This window comes from Eschscholzia californica, unplaced genomic scaffold (assembly GCF_041429995.1).
Source record: "Eschscholzia californica isolate CP2 unplaced genomic scaffold, dmEscCali1.0.p SCAF_3, whole genome shotgun sequence".
Lineage (NCBI taxonomy): Eukaryota > Viridiplantae > Streptophyta > Magnoliopsida > Ranunculales > Papaveraceae > Eschscholzia > Eschscholzia californica.
In genome coordinates, this window is record NW_028238420.1 from 42306112 (window position 1) to 42325958 (window position 19847).

Below are 19847 nucleotides of genomic sequence, written 5' to 3' on the forward strand. Positions count from 1 at the left end.
GTCTCTAAAATAGTTATCTTATAAGTAGTCATTTAAGTCCTTCAACAAAAAAAAAGTAGTCATTTAAGTGTCTACTAAAATTCTTAATTTTGAGGCAGAGTGTCCCATTGAAGGTCTCCCCAAAAAGGTTATCCTAATGGAGCATGTGAAACCTTAAAATGCTAGACCTAAATACTGTTGGTCAGAAAGAGCGTAGCAATCCCACGTTAATAAAGGCATGACTTGAATGGTGAAACGTGTCGACTAAGTCTGGCCCAGAAAAAAAATATGATAGATAGAGAGAATTAAAAGACAAGAGAGAGAAAAGAGAAGATGAGGGCCGGTTGGCATCTAATCCAACGCCACATAAAACCACAAAACCGGATATATATAATTTAACACCCCCAACTACAACTGGTTTTATTCGACACTCTTTCTTTCCCATCCCCCCCTCTCTCTCCCTCTCTCTCTCTTTCTATCTATCTACTTCTATTTCACTTTCTCTCTCTAATCTCTCTCATCTGGCTGAAAAATGGGAGGAGGAGGAGGAGAAGAATACGAGTGGGTAAACGAAGCCATGAAAGATTATTCAATCGTAGCAGAGCTATTGATACGTCTAAAACATTCTGATGATGATGATGATGATTTATCGGCGGTGTCACCAACAACAAAAATATCCACCCCATTAATCGAGTGGGGTGTGCGTTTACCTAGGTCAAGACAAATACTCCAACGATCCCTTATTAAAAAACAAGGTGAATCGTTGACTCGGGCGAGTCCAACTACACCGCTTTCTTGGAGTGGTGGTGGTGGTACTTCTCTTAGCGGAAGCGGTGGCGACGGCGGTGGTTATAATGTTACTGTTTGCGAAGATTCAAGTAAAACGGTTGTTAAGGGTGTAAGCGCCGCCACCTCCGGCGGGAGATCTAAGGTTAGATTATTAGATTCTTCTGCTTTTTTGTTTTCATTTTACGTTTTTATTTCTTCCTCGGTGTCATTGTATCCGGCAACTGGGATTTTGGATGACTAAATTAGGTTGACGAGAATACCCTCAATAGATTAGGGTTATTACTTTCGTGTGCCTTTTCTTCTCAGTAGTTGGGTTGGTTGATTGTTGGTGTTGCTTTTGGAGCGGCGGGAGGTGACTTTTTGGGTGTACTTCGATTGTCCCTCTTTCTCTCTCCTATGGCTTTGACGAAATTACCCTTATCAAGAACTTTGTCACCTAATGTTCTTTTTTTGCAAGATGACCAGCCTGAACCGGTTTCTTGGACCCAACCCTGATAGACCGGCGGAAGCTCTCAGCCGAAATCAGACCGGAGTGGTCCATGGGCCAGAAATTTCTTTGAGAGCTGACTCAGACTCAAAACATTGACTATTTAGGTCTGATTTCGGCCTAGATATTGAATGTTTGTCATTTTTGTTCCAGGAGATCATTGGTCATTCTTCTGCCTTTTGAGACTCCTTGTTTCAGATTTTTTGACGATAGTACCCCTGACTGAATGAGTTAATTACAACCTTTTTTTGGTTGGACTTATGAACCTGCTCACGTTTTTACCCATCGCTGTTTTCTCAGTCACCTGTCATTCCTGGTTGATTTTCTTTTACTTTTTCAACAAATCTACTAATTATAACTACCTCCATTCTCGTAAATATAACACATGCCGAAGGGTAATATTGTCAAAATCAAAACGGAGGTATCTTCGGTTATTATTCGGCAAAGATATCCCAGGTGCAGTTCAGATCCATCTTCTTCATATAGGGCTACAAGATTAGATGTACGATAATACCCTTTGACCTTTAGGTCAAAATATGGATTCCCATTGAAATAGATAAGGGTATTAAGGTCAAATGAGTTAAATTGATATTCTATTTTTCCGGTGGGCGTGGTGTCGTGTGGCAGGTTGAGGGGTTAGATGATGGTCCCACATTGACTAATGTTTGTGTTAATTTTACGTTTTTTACTGGTAGTTGTGGTGTTGGAGTGGCACTTATGTGTGTCGGTTCTGTTCCTAATCTTCTCTCTCTCTCTCTAAATTCTTCTTCATCTCTCTCTAAAACTCTAAAGTGATTCTCTTTCGTGTGTCATCTTCTATTGGATACCTTTTCTGCCTTGTGAAATGCGTGAAACCAGGAAATATCCAGCTGTTTGAATTAGTTATTATATACTCCCAGTATATAATCTTAACTAACTTATACAAATACCTTGATCTTACACCGTTGATTTTGAAAGTGACTTCACTAATCTCGAGGAGATTATGACAAAGTGAGACAAACATATATAATATTATTGTATGGGTTGGGTAGATCATAACTTCTTCACGCTCCCCTGGTATGAATTAGATACTACTATCATCTTCTTTTTTAGAGAGAGAGAGAAAGAAAGAAGAACCTTCATTTATCACGTGACTCTCTCTCTCTCTCTTTCTCTCTCTAAAGTGGGTAAGAGATAGAGAGAGAGAAGAAAGAGAGTTTTTATTAGAGAAGAAACCACTTTCATGCGTGAGAAAGTTAAAGCTCATGACCACACACAAACTTGGATACACACACTTTCTCTCTCTAAAAAGAAGTTATAAGTAGAGAGGGCTAGAGGCATGAACAAAAATAATATGGAAGAAGATGAAACTATCTTAATCATCCAATTATTGGTTGTATAGGGTAAAGGCTTATTGTTTTATGCTGGTGGGATCCACTGAATTATGTAGAATTTTTTTTCTTTTACAAATTAATTATACTATATTCTAATAAATAATTTAAATTTTAATGTTGATAATATTTAATTTCTTTCAAGAAAGTGTTTGGTTGGGTTGATTTGAGGATATTTTCACAACTTAGATAAACTAATTTTATGTTGGTTGGTATGTGTAGGGAAATGGTACAAATGAACTCACTACCAACAGGAGATCAAGAAAGAAGAAGGTAATAATGTTATAATTTTCTACAACTCCAACTCAATATAAATTGGGAGCATCTATCTACCGGGGCCATACAAAATTACTCTTGGCCCGCTTCCCTATTTGCGCCCCACGGACAGAACAGTCCAAGTGTCATGGCCATCTTTTTTTTTTTGATGAAAGAGTGTATTGCCGATGGCACGTGTCTTTTTGTTTATATGCATTGTAATGTGTCTCGCATATGCCTTGCGCCCTTCGAGGAAGTAAGGTCGTGACAAGGACCTAGTCTGTCGAGCTTGAATAGCACGGAATTAGGCCAGTCTGAGGCCCACGGGGACGTGCCAAGGCGCCTTTAGAGGCACCCAAATCAATTTCCAATTGTGGATGTGCTCGATATCATCTACTATGAAATTAGACTTTTGTATGTCCATGTCGCCACACACCCTCACAACTCCTTGAGTCTAACAAGTGTAAGGGCTTAGAGTATTTTGTCTAGCTTGCGGACCCTATGAAGTTTGTACTCGTCAATCTGGCAGTGGATATTATGTACTTGACAACCACGCTCCCTTTCTATGTGGGACTATTCTCAAATAATGAGCATGAGTTTAATTGTACCATTGAACATGTTAAATCTTGCGCTTTTCATACAAAAATCTCATTGTGACCCTGGGGTTTGGTATTATGAGATCGATTATATGATACAACCAGGTTACCAGGGGAACAATGTGGACTGTCTAAATTGAAGACGCTTTCATCTACAATTATCCATGACTGCCCTTCGACGTTCATTTTGTAGACCCTCCTCTAATATGAATGAAGAAGACCCATTTTGTGATAGGTGGGAATGTTATACGATCTTAGAACGGTCAAAATTCTACTTGTTGACAATTTAGTTTATCATCAATCACACGGTGTAGCCTTCTTGACCCCTGTCCTATTAGACGAGGCCATAAGGGTCTATATGACTCAACTTCAACTTGGTTGTTGTTTTGGTTTCTTACGATTCAAAAGGACTTGAAGACATTATTGTTATGAGTTGCGATATTAATTTCACGGGTTCTAAATAGTAGGATTTTATTTGTTAACAGACTTTCGCGGAGCTCAAAGAGTCAGAGAACTCGTTCTTGTCAGAAAAGATCCGATTGAAGCGGGTAAGTTACCAGTGTTTCTTTTTCTGTTTCAACCAATTCTTGTACTTCTTGATACAGCTTCTTTGGAAAACTTGAAAAACAATTTTGAGAATTCTTTCAACAGGAACTGGCAACATTAAAAGTCACCTTGGAACAAGAGAAGGCCAAAAACACTAGACTAAAGCGAATGAAAGTGAGTAATTTTTTCGCTTCGTTTTGAGTATTTGCTTAACCTTCTTTCGGTATATATTGCAGACGCGATGAAACAGTTAACGAGAATAACATACAATCTCTGTTTTTGCAGCTTGAGTCGCAATTTCAAACATCAAAACACACAACCTTGGCTAATGTATCAAAAGAACGGCTCAATAATCAGTTCAACAGAAAAGAAACTGCTCAGACACCTTCCTCGTTACCAATAGTTGGTACATTAGGGTATACGGATGGACCTACAAAGAGGCCTCTGTTATGTCTGCCGACTCTTCCTACCTGTCCTCAAACTCAGGATAGTATATTCGAGCTACCGGATTTAAATGTATCGATAGAGGAGGATTCTGGCACTGAGATCTTATATGGAATGAGCTAAAGAAAGAAGCCAGAAAGTTGAAACAAGTAAGAGATGCGACATTCATAAATATCATATACTATCATCATCGAAATGGGTAGTGGTAAAAGACGTTTATGCACGCGCTTAGTTTAACCCTAACTGTGAATACGAATTCTCCATCTTCCATTGAAGACTGAGAAGCTAGAACAAATAACAATTCAATGGGCATTGCTAATTCTTCAAAAGGGTAATGGATATTTCAAAAGATAATATGAATAGGAAAATGTGAAAATATTGGTTCTACATTGAGAGATTTGACAGGTTGATTGAGATACGAGTTCTAACGCTATACCACCATCGACAACATCGACATCACAGGTATATGACTATTGGTTGGAGAACATTTCAGCCCTCTTTGATATTGGGATCCATTTTATCTGTGTTCTAAATCGTTTTATAGGCTGATAAAGCAAGTATAAAAGCTATGCCTGTGGAGTGGGTAAGCTTGTTTACTCGGGCGAATATTCTTATTTGGTAGTGTTCAAATCATACTACTTGGTAAAACTCAGTTTGCTTTTTTATCATTATGAGAAAACTATAGAATTTGTTCCAGCTTAACAGAAAATCGGCCTAATTAGCCCACTTACATTTATCTGTTTAAAACCGTCTGCCTCTCTCTCTCTCTCTAATGTCTTCTTCCGGGAACTTATTTGTCCTAAACTCCTACTGTTGGGTCATATCACCTTCGTGTTTTTGTTGAGTGATAGTATAGCATCTCCTCTGCCGCACATTAGAGACTGCAGATCGGACAAATGTAATTCAGGATAACAATTCTATAATGTGATTTTGGTAATAGCAATACCTTACTGGTTTAATCACGAATAACACTGGTAGCGATTCAACTTTTTTTAGAATTGCGAGTCAACCCATCTAGCTATGTTGGGCCAAGGTGGTGGTAAATTACTTAACACTAAAAGCCATCATGAAATACGACCTCTAGTACCAAGTTCTTATTAGTAAACATGACCTCAAGGCAAGCCCAGCCATCACAACTCTGAGTTGGGATTGGTACTGTATATGGAACACGGTTATGAAATGTGATTTGTAGTATTAAGATTATATTACTGAAACATGACCTTACATGATCTCAAGGCACTTAAACATGACCTAAAATGATCTAAAGGCAAACCTACCCATCTCTCTGGGTTGGGATCTCAGAGCCGAAATTACAGTATGCTGAATACTATTAAGAAATGTGATTCCTCTATTAAATTGTATCATTTATCATGACCTCAAGGCTAGCCCACCCATCTGGATTGGGATTATACTGAACCCCATTATGAAATGCGATCCTAGTAGTAAAATAGTAAAATTTTACTATTAATCATGACCCCGAGGCAAGGCCACCCATCTATGGATTTTATTATTTGAATTTGTCAAACGGGAGATGGCCTGTACCTTACATAGGAAAAAACTTTAAAAGACCAAGGAAATCAAACAATACAAGGAATAAAATCTAAAAGAACTCAATAAACAAAACAAGCTAATGTGGCACTCTCAGTACACCTCTTTTTCTATCATCCCTAATAATCTTATGTAAATCCCCCGAGAAGTCATTTGGCCGGGAAGTCGTTTGGTGCCATCTCAGTATAACTTGTGCGCTCGATTTATCTCCCTGTATGTACACGTGTACTATTGTGCACTCCTCTAGCCGTGCCCATAACTCTAAGATTTCTAATTATTCGTACTTTTCAAATTATTCGTACTTTTTAGAGGATTCTTATTTGTATGCAGTAGCAATTCTCGCCCAACCGTACCCCTTGCATTAGTACCGCGACAATGGGCTCGCACTCGGAGTTCCCCCGTATCCTCTCCACAAGTATGTGAAGGCCCCATCCGTGTTAACCCACCCATCTGTGGATGGGATCCCCCAGAGCAGAATACCCACACGTGGACCACTATCATGAAATGCGATTTGGAGTATTAAGATTTCATTAATGGAGATGATATTAGGGCAACCTAAAATAAGGTTTTAGAGGAAACGCCTTTTTTTTTCTCTAAATCCCATTTTGAGCACTAAACTAAGAATAAACTCCCTTTACATAAATGGGTCATCCCAGTAAAACGAAAATCAAAAAGTAAAACTTCAATCCAGTAAAAAAAAAAAAAGCCATACAGATTAAAACAATGAGAGAAAGATATTCAAATTCATAAAATAAGAATATTATATATTGGGAATGTGAAGAGTAAACAAGTAGAAATAGATTGATCCCTGTCGATTTCAATCGAAACCCTAACTAAAGGCAGTGATCTCTCTACGAACCATAACAGATGATGGTGAAGATGATGATACTTTCTTTCCAGGTGGTGATGGAATCGGAGGCGAACGTGGTAATCTCGAAGAAAAATTCCTTGATGGAAATTCATCACCTTGAATTTCATCTAAACCTTCATCAAAATTAAGAGCATAACTCAAAGGATCATATTTAAAATCACCTGAATGTCTCCGAACTCTACCCATCTTACAGAACAAATTCTTACATTTTTCTTTGAACTCAGGAAACTCATGATGATTCTGATGATTATGAACTCTGGATTTAAGCCATGAAGTTGGAGATTTAATCAAACTAGGTTTTTGATCATTTGATGTTGGTGATGATTCTAAAATTTCGTGGTGGTTACGATTGTTATTATTACCGAAACAACAAGAGATGCAAAGATTAGGTCGGTGTTTATGTTTGAGAGGAGATGAACCAGTACTAACAACGCCGCCTAATCGATAGTCTTCCATTGGATAGGGGAAATTTCTAGAGAGAGAAGAGAAGAAGAAATCAATGAGAGTGAATAGAGAGAGAGAGATAGAAAAGGTAAAATAGTACTCCTAACTCCTAAGTATCTGAAAAGGCGGATAAGGACGCGGGTATTGCGGCTGAATCACAAACCTTGGAGATAAAACAGTGGGACGTGCGTGTTGGCGGTTTTGTTAATTCCGCGTTTTTTAATACTACTAATTCTTAAAGGGTATTTTCGTCAATTATATGGTGTGCATTTGGAAAAGATGTGGCTTTAGCGAAAAGGGGCGTCTTTAGATGGGAAGAAATTTTAAATATTACAGCTAATGGATTGACTTTGTATTTACTGTCACTAATTCAAGTGTTTGCTGAGGTGAGGGTTTAAGCGAATCAAAGCCTCCATCGACAGAGATAGACACATGGTGGTTGTGGTGGCCTGGGTTCATGTGAACGAAACCCTCCGTCGACGACGGGACACAGTGTTTGTGGTTGAGGTGGCCAGGTTTTATGCGAACAAAAGCCTGAGTCGACAATAGAACACAGTGGTTGTGATGGCGAAGGATAGAACACAGTAGTTGTGGTGCCGAAGGAGTCGTAGAGCTGATTAAGAAGACGACAGTTGATGATTTTTTTTTTTCTTGTATGTGTTTAACAATTGATGTGGTCAATAATTATTTACGAAGTATAAGAGCATCTCCAATGCAACACTTAACTTGAAAAATTCAAATTGACACATAAGATTACTTGAGTTTTTAGCAAAAAACACTCTCCAATGCAACACTCAACTTGAATCTCAATGTGATGTGACAACAATAAATACTGAGATAATCAAAAGAAAACTCAACATCTCAATTGGTTCGCATCACCAGTTTATATATTAAAATAAAAACAAAGAATAAATCTAAAGTAAATGTTGAGTTTTTCGTGTGTTACGTTGGAAAGGTATTTTGAATTGAGTATTACAATTGTTTATTTCGAATCATAAATCACAATTGTTTATTTCGAATTTGTATGTCTAACTACAGAATAGATATTTCATCAAAAAAAACTACAGAAAAGATATACACTAACTATATTAAAAGAACAATCGAAGTTTACCCAAACAGATGAAAAAGAAAAGGTAAAAAATCTCTACTCACTAAAACCATTGTGTTCGTTATACGAATCAGATAGAACACTGAATTGTTCGGTGTAAACACAGTGTCGACGTTCTCTTGCATAGATTACCCTGAAAGTGATCATATTCAATACTTTAGTTTTCAATGTGGTACGTATTAATACGTAACTTTTTAGTGTAAAATTTCACTAATACTTAGCTTTTCACATTTAAATATGACATTTCACTTTTCAATTGGATATTTCCCTTTTAAATAAGATGTGCATTAGATTTAAACTTAAGTACACAAAAAGAAAAACTAAACATCTCTACTCATTGAGAAGCAATAATGTGTAAAATGGATTTTATTATTGATTCAAGTTTCTTCATAATCACCACCAAAACTCAAAAAGTTAAATACACAAACAAATCGAGGGGCCTCTCAAGTACTAACTAAGCACATCATCTCCAAGGAGGCAACCAGCAAGTAAAAATGAAACCGAAAGTTTACTTAGTCAATTTCGACTCTTCTTCAGCTAAAATGTTTCGCTTTCCTGTTTTAGTATCCCCGGCCCCGGGTACAAGTTGTTACTAAGAGGAGCAGGATTTCTGATCTATTTATCCAAAGAAATCACAAAAACTTGACTACTTGGACAACAACTTGTCATCCTTATCCAGATACTACAAAGACGTCGTTTCTCATGATCCCCAATTAGGAATATTGGCTGTCGCTTCATTCACCATTCTCACAAGAGTCACCTGCAAAGTTTTTAACATCAAAATCTAGAATAAAAATTATAAAATACAACAAAACAGAAACCCAAAGATCAGAAGATTCATACAACAGTTTCCGGCACACCAGGTGGAGGCATTGTTAGATTTCTTGGAGGTGAGGTAGTACCATACGATCTTTTGTCGAACCTCCATTCTCCTATCTTTCCGTATGTGGATCGACCCTGGAATTGCAGCATGGATTTTTTTTATCACAGTCCAAGAGTAAAGCATAAAGAAGACTGACTTTACAGCTGAGCATTACCTTCATGTCATAGTCACATCCATAAGTATAATGAATTATGTACTTCTTCCCGAGTTCTGTGTCCCATGGAGGCTTCATATCAGACACTAGCAACAGTTAGTTGAGTCACCAAAAACAATTAGATAATGACAATATGCAACTGGGTAAGTTTCTTTCCTTTCCTTTTTTCTCTTTTGATTTGAGATCATTTCGGAACACTACAACCTAATGATTGATAAGATCCTTTGCTAGGCTCCAATTTTTCCTATGTTGTTTCATGAGATAAAAGAATTGAATAACAAGCTTATCTAACATTCTAACCTGAAGCATGAAGTCCTTGTACAAGATGTTACCAACATCATGGAGAGCAGATGCAACAGCATAAGCGTACCTTAGTATCAATATAAAGAAACGACAATGACGAACCAGTGAAAGTTATTTGACAAGATAAAACTGTGATTCCGTGAGGAAATATGCTTACATCTCAAGTACCCAACCGAAAGCTTTATCTGCCTCAGGATCCTTCTTCATTGCCAAAGAAACGTTCATCCATGTGGGAGCAATCTTCTTAAGAGACTCCTACATCCATTCACCGAAATAAGGAAAAAGTGGATACTGAAGTACACCTCGTCAGTGAATCAAAGAAGAGAAAATATGCACCTTCCCAACAATAACAGGAGAATTTCCTATTGGGTCGATATTGGTAATGGGCCCCTTATCCTCGGGGAAGAACTTTCTGAGAGTGGTCTCATACTTCTTGGGTTCAATGTAAAAGAAAGGGAATGCAGCTCCAAGTCCATCTTTTGATAAATTTGGTATTGGCTTGATAATAACATGATCCGGTTCAGACATTAGTATATAACTGCATGGAAAGTGAGCAACCATGGACCTTTATCAAGGCAATGTTGTACTCAATATGCACACAACTCAAAGTTAGAACAAAAAATTTCATACTCTTCTTTGATGTCCGCCTTTTGGAGCCATTGAACGAACGCCCATGGTCTGTTTAGGACTATATAACCCTGATATCGACAATTGAGAATCGAGATACGTGATTTAAAAGAAAACTTTGTCACTCTCAATGAATACCATAAAGAAACAATACAATGTCATGAAACCTCCATATGTTGCCAAAGGAAATTATCCCTTAAAATCAAGTGAAATCTTCAAATACACTAGTTATACTGTCGCCAAAGCATGAATAGCATAATTTCGTAAGTCATAGCCTCCAACTACTCAGGGAGGTTATATCATGGTTGAAGTAGGGAGAAATTAGTGCTTTACATGCTTAGCCCATGATTGGTGTGCAGGAATGTAATGTGATTACGGCAAACGCGTTCCGAATGGAGTTCTGCATTAGCATTATCCCACATAGCCTTGGCACTAGAATTTGCAAAGTAGATAAGCCTTGGGTAATCCTTGTAGGTCGGTTTTCAAGGAGTGTTTGATATAATGGGCTTTAACATGGTATTAAAGCTAGTTTTTCAGGGGTAGGTTGGGACTTAGTAATCTTAGTCTGCTTGGAGGGGGGTGTCAGACATGGCGTTGAGGGGAGTTGTTATCCCACGTCGCCAGTTTTCAATGAGAGTTAGGCCCAATGGGTTCTAAATGATAGACAGGAATCATATTTCAAGGGAGAAAGATATTCTTTCTTAAGGAGGGATCTGAAATCCAGGGGGTGGGTCGGCTTGCAATTCCCTTGAATTTGGAATCGTCAATCGAATAATCTATGGACAAAATCAATCTCTACCATAACCTATTCTTGACCCAACCAAGGGGGATCCCAAACCAAGGAGGTGGGTAAGTTCGCAATTCTATTTCACTTGGAATCGACCACAATCAAATAATCTACGAACAAAATCAATCTCTACAAACCCTATTCTTGACCAAAATCAAACAATATAGTGAGGTACATCGATTACTAGGAATCACATTACTAGATCGCTATTCTTGGTAACACATTTCATTCTAGTGCGGCAAACATGTTTCACATTTCTTTAATTAAGTCTTCATATAAAAGTGGAATAACCCCCAAGCCACAACCCTAATAAATAAATTACCCAAATCCTAAGTAACCCTAATTTCTTCTCAAGTAAGCAATTAAAACAAATTCAAAAAAACCCACAACTCAAAATGCATAATCAGTGTAAAGAAATAAGCAAAATTCGAAAACCCACATGAATTATACCTGATCCATTCCTGAAGGAAGAGGTTGAGCAACAAAAGTGGGGATCTCATCCATATACTTATCAGGTCTTCCAGAATGCAAAATCCTAGTAAATCCACCCATTTCAGAATTAGGTCCATTTTGAAACTTCTTGAACCAATAATACATAATTCTACATTGCCATGTATTATAAACAGAATCAGAAGATGTAACTGCAGTATGAAAAAGCCTCTTCTCTGTTTTAGGTTTAGATCTACCATTTGGCATCTTAATTACAGGATCAATTGATATTAGTGATGAAGATAATGAGTTTCTAGGTTCAGGTAAATCATGTCTATTAAGTGGAGAATTTGCAGCTATTATAACATTGTATGTTATTAGAGCTACTGAGAAAGTTATGAGGAGAGTATAAAAGTAACTCCCACAACCCATCTCTGTTTTCTCTCTCTATTTTCTCTATCAAGTTGCAGAGAAGTTTTTAGAAGAAGAAGAAAGAAGACTTCTTTGGGGTTTCTATGAGCTTGCTGGAGAGAGGGAGAGAAGTGGTAGTTGACAATTGACATGGTTGACGACTGTGAGCTTCCTATTGGTTGTGTACGCATCCGCGTATTATAGTGGAGAGCATAGAGTTTTTCTATAATAAGCCTCTTATTCAGTTTTGAATTGGTGAAAGGTTACTAATGTGCGCCTTTGTGGGAAGGACTGGAGTTGTTCAAAAATGATGGTATGCCCGGGCAGTCACCCGACTGAATCCCGCCTGGGTGACGCGGCCGGTTCATATTTAGAGAGAGTTTAGACTGGCTCTTTCTCTCTCTCTAAATCTGGACCGGCCACGTCACCTGACTGGGATTCAGCCAGGAGACTGGTCGGGCACACCATCACCGTTGGGAGTTGTTTGGGTGTGGAACTTTTCCCGTTCTAGTTATTGATCATTGTTAGGGATGTCGTTGGTTTCTAGTTGGTGTTCCCCTCGGAAGAGCAGGTTTATGCATGTTTCTCACTTATCAACCAGTGGAAATTCTCATAAAAAAAAAACCAGTGGAAATGTAACTTCTTGTCCGACTCGCATGTGTCAAGCATGTTCGCAACGTTTTTCCTGAGCCGGGATTGAACTCTCTGTATGATTTTATAGTTGCATTGCTTATAACTTTCCTATTCGTGCTCATCGGTTTAGGCACCACGTTCCACCCATAGGCAGGTCGCGCAAAGAACACCAAATACAAATGCATTTGATCATCTTTGGTGTAGCATATTTAGAGTACTATAACATCAGTATAGTACTGTATCTTACATTCCCTTCATTGCCCGGCAAAGTTACGTAGAATCTGTGGCTGAAAATGACACAAATATATATTGTCTGTGATAGTCTCAGAATCGTTTTGGGTAGTGTCTAAGCTAATACCATATGTGAACACTCAAATTTAATTCATGTTGAAATCTTTTCTGGTGGACTCGTGGAGCTTGCGTTGAGCAAACGTGTGTGTCAAAAACGAAAACAATAGCAATCCTAAAGCTTAAGACTTTACATTATCTCTCTTATAGTTATTGAGCTTAGAAAATGAGCTATTGATATCGTGTTAGAGAATTCACGAGTTCTATGAGTTCTATTAAGTTTGTATATCTTATAAATTTATAGTCAAACTTAATATTGTTGATCTACTAATAAAATGAAAGAAATGAAATTTATACTTCACATATCATATCATTGTTCCCACCTAGTAATATATATGACTATATGAGCTTAGATGCCAAGCCTTGGCCCCTCCTGTAAAAAAATTTGAATTATTGGGTGGCAGCCTAGCAGGTCCTTTCTTAGACAACAATGGACAATGACTTTCATTTCCACAAGAATCATTCATTCCATTTAGTTGCTTGGATATTAGGGTTCCCTTGCACTAGTCACCATCCTTCATGTATGGATTTTTCTTCTAAATTAGACTTCTTTTATTGGACTGCTACAATTCATATTGGAACCACTAGAAGATTTTCTGAACAATAAAGCTACGTGTCCGATAAAAAGTGGTCTGAATGATCTAACAAGGTCAATTGTTTCATGATGTTATTATCACATCAACAATGAGTTTTTCGGGTCATTTCAGGCTACTATTTGTTTAGGCCCATGTAGGATCATCTTCCCATCTTTAATTTTGTTCGTTAAATCCGCTCACTAACAATGTTAGATCCACATTCAACAATCTAGCAATAATCCTACCAATAAATAATCTTTCTACTAACTATAAAAGAAAAATGTTTAGAAGCCCACTAGTTTAATATCTAACAAGTTCAAAAAAAAAAAACTAGTTTAATATCTAACACTAAGGTTCCCCACATGATCTTTTTGAAACTTCAAGATTTCTTTTTTGATACAAAATTTCATAAAACAGAAGTAGTAATATTTTATTTTGCTACATCATATATCTTGAAAAACCAACTAAAGAAAAATAACAAAAATATATATATTGAGATTCCCTTAAGTAAGACCTTGCCTTCATGTTTATGGTTTGCAAGTACTACTCATGAACTAATTAGATCCCTAATCTACAACAAGGGCAATGAGCATTAGTTTCTAGCCAAGGAACCAAGCACCGCGAATGGAAACGGTGTGAGCAAGGAAGTTTAATCAAGTTCTCGCCCGACTCAAACTTCTCTAAGCAAACAACACACTCGTCTTGGTTCGTCGATTTCCATCTATACTTTGGCCCACTAATAGTTATCTTTGATGATAAACTACTGGTACTAATCTTCTTCAATCCAAACACTACCTTATCTTTTTTCAATTCTTCATCAACTAATGGCCTTAAAACCCCACCACTCTCATCACTCTTCTTCCTCTCTTTAATATTAGACCTGCATTTAAGAAGAAATATACATGAAAATATTTCCAAGTACTTAAATGGCAAGAACCCTAACATATTTTTTCCTTCTTTACCTTCTTAGGGTATTTTTGAACTTTTCATCCAATCTTTCCTTTGCTTCTCTAACTACACTCCCAAGCTTCTCATCTTGAGAATTTTGATGATTTGTCATGTTTCTCTGCTAAATTTCATTTTTAAAACTTTCAAATATTAGGTTAACATTTTGCAAAAAAAAAAAGAAGGTTAACTTGAGCCATATGAATTTTTGAAGTATATATGAGTTAATTATAAAGAATGTTAATTACCAAGTTTGAGTTGAGATGGGTTTCATGGCTACTAGTATAGAGACAGAAAGACGAATGCCTCGTTCCTCGTAAGTAAGTATTCCATCCTCCTTGATGAAATCGTCTTCTTCGAGCACATTCAACCCCGGGTAGCATCCCAGCCATACCCACGATTTTACGCACCAAAAAACGAAAAAGAAAGTTAGAAAATTTTCATCATCTTTGTTTCTATAGTCCAATGTTATTCTCCTTCTTTAAAGTTTCTAGTATATAATTGAAGAGTTGAAGCTAGAGAGTGAATAAATATATAAGTGAAGAAGAATTATGATGAAAAGATTTAACATGATAATGGCAGACAAAAGAGGGGGCCACCCAATTGATTATTGGTGAAGAAAACCCAACTCTTTTCTCCATCATTTTCATGTAATTTCATCTTCCTCCATTGCTAGTTATTATTTCCTCTTTCATAATGAAGTTTTGTTTAACTTGGAATTTGTTTTCATATAATTTTCTTGTTCTTTATCAAAAACAAACAGTATAGGATTTATAAACCAAACAAATATGAGAATAGATGGATGAGACATAAGAGTTATGTGACATACCAAACCTTATACTTTCTATCTTCTAAGTTGTTAGGTTTTTGTTTCAAGAGCTTTGTTTCCCTCCTACTAGCATGTGCCTCCTTTTTTGTAGCTATATTGTAGACATTTTAAAACCATTTTTCAATGCGGTAATGCAACTAATTAATAGATATTTTAAATTCAAAATGTAGTTCTTATGGATCGCACTACCTTTCTATTTTTTATGTGGCTTTTGATCTGGTCTCCAATTAAAATTCTTTCAAGCTACATTTCTAACTTGGTGGATGCCAAGTCATATTCAAGATAAAATTTTAAATGTAATTACATTTAGAAGATAATACTGAATTGGCATATCAAGGAGTCAATTACTTGAGTAGCCAATCATCTTCCTTGAGATGATGGAACAACTTGAATTGGTGACCTAGGTTCCAAAGGGTGTGGGCCGAGTGATGTTGAAAAGGGAAAGTGCATGAATGAAAGGCTCATGAAAATTGAGTGCCCCATAACTTCCCCTACTTTGGAGGCATATATATTAAGCCCTATTGGGTTGTGCTCAGGTTACTTAACCCACTTGTCCAGCTCTTAGCCTTTATTAGAATTTAGGTCTGGTCGTCGGGGGAAGTTATATGGGCACACAAGATTTTTTTTTATGAAATCTCAATTAATTTAATGTGTCAAGTATGAATAGAGTTTCTCTTTCCTAGGTGGCGCTATTGAAAAATGCTAAATGTACAAAGAATCTTTGACAAGATTCTTGACAAAATACTAAGTGAACGGTCCCGATCAAAGTCAAACTTTGAAAAACTTTGATCAACTTGTCTTTTAGTGAAAATCAGTCATTAAGTTATGAATTTTGTCAAGGACTTTGTACATGTAGCACTCCCGTTTGATGAAATATCTATTCTGTAGTTAGACATACAAATTCGAAATAAACAATTGTGATTTATGATTCGAAATAAACAATTGTGATTTATGATTGGGTTTGTCCCCGTCACCGAAAAGTTTATGTTTTGTATAATTGACACACTTAAAAACTTACAAATTTTCTTCCAGAAATACCAATTGCTGTCTCAGAGAGGAAGATGGGCATTCAATATGGGATTTTACATCCAGACTAAATAATTATGAGTACTAATTAACCTTCTAAGAAACATTTAACACTTTCTAATCCTTCTGCAGATATACTCCTTCTCATTCTAGATCTATAACTAGGTACTACAACAGAAGGAGGTGGATCAGAGTGAAAATATACCATCACAACTGTGAGATTATCCATAGTCAAGTCATCGATTTCGCCTCGTTTAATCGCTTCTTCCACCATTTCTCTGCAACAAAGCTTCACATTGTTGTGTTCTTGGAGTCTTCTCCTTGCGAAATGAACAGCATTTTGGCTTCTAAATACATCCCAAAATCCATCACTTGCTATAATTAAGAACTCGTCGTCTTTCGTTAGTGTTATCAGTCTAAGTTCTGGCTCAGCACTTAATGGTCCACTTTGTTCTTTACCTGTTTCTTTTGTCTTCAAACCTTCGATGTGCCAATCACCGAGAGCCCGAGTGACTCCCAATTGACCATTTAAATATCCGTCGTCTATATAGCCTCCTAGTGATTCAACTCGCTTTTTTTCCTTCACACAACAAGGTCTGTGATCTTTAGACAATTCTATAGCTACTCCAAGTCTTGACAGAACTGCTCGGCAATCTCCGACATTAGCAACTAGTAAAGACCTGTAAAGACATTTTGCAATAGGTGTGTAAGGACACCGCTAGATTGACACGCGAATTCTTTTGACACACGAATTGACACAAGTCATCTGACCATCCAATCTCAACATTTCACAATTATGCAAAAATATTAGATCTCGAAAATAGTTGAAACAATGATCAAATTCTGTTTTCAACGAGTGTCAACTTAGCATATATATAAATTGTTTAATATTTATATTTGAAAGGATAAGCTATTCGACCTTCCAAATATCATCGCAGTGAGAGCCGTTGTGCCAGAAGAAAGAGCCGACTGAAGAGCGCATCTCTTTGCAAAGACAGAGTCGATCTCCATAAACGACCTCGTGACTACTTTCTCAAGTTCCAGAGGGAAGTTGGCATCCTCAACTATGATTCGTGGCAAGTTGTCACGAACAAAGTGAGCAGCATCCTTTCCTCCATGGCCATCAAACACCTGTTAGAACAAGAGCATTTTAGATATTTTTGTCTAAGTTGGATGCCATAAATGTGGTGTTTTGATGTGGCTAAGAAATTTTATTCGATTCATATTTTCAATTGAGTCCGCCAAACTAAAGGGTTCTTCATTGTATGATCCAAATGGAGCTAAATTAGGTCCTGCATTAGTTTAAACAGGGTTTTCGGTCTTCATTGTCAGAGGGCAAGGGAGGACCAATTCAACAATAACATAGCATAACAATCCCATTTGGTCTATGAATGAAAACCATATTACAAATACTGTGGAAATCGGAACTTACACCAAAGAAAGAAATAGCTTCTCCACCATGGGTTTTCCGACCAAATTTCTTAGCCATATCAACAATGCAGACATGGGTATCTTCCATATATTCCCGTCCACCGATATTCGACCACTCTCCTGATCGGATAGCAGGTGTAAAGCTCGGTAATTGAGTCAGTTCGTCGTTCATGGTGACCTTGTTCTCACATATACTCTCTAGCTGTTAAACAAGTTAAGTCTTAATTAACACAATTGAATATGATGATTTGCCAATACATCAAAACACAATCTCAAACTCAATCCAGCTATCAAGTTATTACTTCCCAATCTAAGCTATATATATCAAAGCATGGTTATATCTTGACCCAGTAAATTGGTTTCAGATCCTACCCTAATCAATTCATTTAAAACTAAAATACTAATAAAGTTACCACCACAAAAATCCCAAAAGGGAAAGAAGAACAATTTATGAACTTTCTAGATCATTATCCTAAAATAACAACAAAAAAATCAGAGATAGTAATCATAATTTCTAGATTAGGGGAAAACCATTAAGAGTTCTAAATTCAACTAGAAAGGTAAAATCCTAGACTACCCATATAAAAAGATCTAAACTTTAGTTAAATGATGTCCAATTGAAACTTTCAACAATCAACAAATTAAAAGAAAACTCATGAAATAACTATAAAATCATCAAACCCCCAGAAAAATTAACTTGAACAATCATTTCTCAGATACCCAAACTTCAATTTCTACAGAAAATTAGTTTCCAGATCAAAATTGAACTACTTACAGGAGATGAATTGTTGATAACTGGTTGATTTGGGGAAAAATTTAGACCTACAGGATCATTAGGCAAATTGATATCTAAATTTTTGAATTGGGTATTGAGGAATTCTGAATCTAAAGTCCATGGCTTTCCTTTCTCACTTAGACCCATTTCATTCATTGTTTCCCCAGCTTGTTCTGATTCTTTAATACACATAATTTCAAGAAGTTGTTTGAGTAATAAAACAGAAGATTCCCAGAATCTGTGAACCTTTTAGAAGATAGAAATGGAGATAAATACTTTTATTTATATAAGAGAGAGAGAGAGAGAGAGAGAGAGAGAGAGAGAGGGAGAGAAGATTACAAGTTGCAGTAGAAGTCTAGATATTTCTTGGGTGGTAACAATGTAACAGTTTTGTGGGGTTGTGACGTTGGGGGCTGTGACGTTACGGGCGATATTCTAAGAATACGGTTAAGTCGGTGAAGAGAAAAAGTCAGTTTTTTATTCCACAATTTCTCTGGACTGTCCGTTTAGGACTACTCCCTAGACTGTTTATCAAATGAGTGATTTTTGGTTGAATTTTTTTTTATACAATAGAATTAGTCAATTAGAGGAGTACAAAAGACAACAATATGCTCACTAACTATTGAGCTAGTTGGGTGTGCATCTATTCTATGATGTCAGAGTTTCGATTCTCAAAGGAGTTAGAATCTATCGTTCATACACACTAAAATATAAAAAAATTACTTTGCAGGTCATTGATTATACTTTTAGTAATTCGGTTGTAATCGGTCATGGGTTTCCAACTCTAATGAGAGTCGCATTTGTGATCTCTTGATTTGTCAAAATGTGTGTTGTTGAAACGTCAACGATTGTGAAAATGTGATTTTACTTCAGTCGAGTAAACCTCATTTAGCCTCTATATCATGATAATTTGTCATTTGGTCATTAACTAATAAATTGATCGAATCTACAACTAACAACTTAATAAATTTTATTGAGTGATTCTATTTGAGTATTGATACAATTTCATAACATTTATACAACAATTTTTCTTTGCGTCCTTCAAACTTTTTCTAACTTAACAAGTTTTAGAATTACAAAAACAATGAATTCTAACGAGTCGAAAACTACATCAATAGAAAAATTTGTGTTTTACAACTGTAATTTAAATTCACGGATATCTTTTTAATATTTGTTTGTAGATGTATTGATTTTCTTCTTACTTAAAGAAACAAATAAAAGGGGAGATGGGACAATGGAAAGAGCGAGAGAAAT

The 19847-nt window shown here is 36.6% G+C and overlaps 5 protein-coding genes across 6 annotated transcripts; 1 reads left to right on the plus strand and 4 right to left on the minus strand.

Moving 5' to 3' along the window:
• Positions 1-241: 241 nt before the first annotated feature.
• Positions 242-5175, plus strand: LOC147550474 (uncharacterized). The gene is made up of 5 exons (XM_086671553.1): positions 242-910; positions 2848-2898; positions 3962-4024; positions 4128-4196; positions 4308-5175. The coding sequence occupies exons 1-5, from the start codon at positions 512-514 to the stop codon at positions 4587-4589; spliced, it is 864 nt and encodes a 287-aa protein (XP_086527679.1). The 5' UTR covers positions 242-511; the 3' UTR covers positions 4590-5175.
• Positions 5176-6843: 1668 nt separating this feature from the next.
• On the minus strand, positions 6844-7341 carry LOC147550475 (uncharacterized). The gene has a single exon (XM_086668460.1). It carries the CDS (start codon positions 7339-7341, stop codon positions 6844-6846), a length of 498 nt encoding a protein of 165 aa, XP_086524586.1.
• A 1447-nt stretch (positions 7342-8788) lies between these two features.
• Positions 8789-12243, minus strand: LOC147550476 (hydroxyproline O-arabinosyltransferase 1-like). Its single transcript, XM_086669103.1, has 8 exons — positions 11642-12243; positions 10408-10475; positions 10114-10315; positions 9935-10032; positions 9775-9844; positions 9475-9546; positions 9281-9394; positions 8789-9197 (listed from the first exon to the last, which is right to left on the minus strand). The coding sequence occupies exons 1-8, from the start codon at positions 12050-12052 to the stop codon at positions 9138-9140; spliced, it is 1095 nt and encodes a 364-aa protein (XP_086525229.1). The 5' UTR covers positions 12053-12243; the 3' UTR covers positions 8789-9137.
• Positions 12244-13955: 1712 nt separating this feature from the next.
• On the minus strand, positions 13956-15476 carry LOC147550477 (uncharacterized). 2 transcript variants are annotated; one of them, XM_086669104.1, is made up of 3 exons: positions 14781-15476; positions 14550-14656; positions 13956-14467 (listed from the first exon to the last, which is right to left on the minus strand). In XM_086669104.1, the coding sequence occupies exons 1-3, from the start codon at positions 14922-14924 to the stop codon at positions 14146-14148; spliced, it is 573 nt and encodes a 190-aa protein (XP_086525230.1). In that variant the 5' UTR covers positions 14925-15476; the 3' UTR covers positions 13956-14145. The 2 variants fall into 2 exon arrangements, with proteins under 2 accessions (XP_086525230.1, XP_086525231.1); XM_086669105.1 differs by having other exon boundaries at positions 14550-14653; positions 14781-15442.
• Positions 15477-16282: 806 nt separating this feature from the next.
• Positions 16283-19016, minus strand: LOC147550478 (putative protein phosphatase 2C 27). The gene is made up of 4 exons (XM_086670970.1): positions 18594-19016; positions 17820-18020; positions 17307-17518; positions 16283-17067 (listed from the first exon to the last, which is right to left on the minus strand). The coding sequence occupies exons 1-4, from the start codon at positions 18783-18785 to the stop codon at positions 16476-16478; spliced, it is 1197 nt and encodes a 398-aa protein (XP_086527096.1). The 5' UTR covers positions 18786-19016; the 3' UTR covers positions 16283-16475.
• Between the last annotated feature and the right edge of the window lie 831 nt (positions 19017-19847).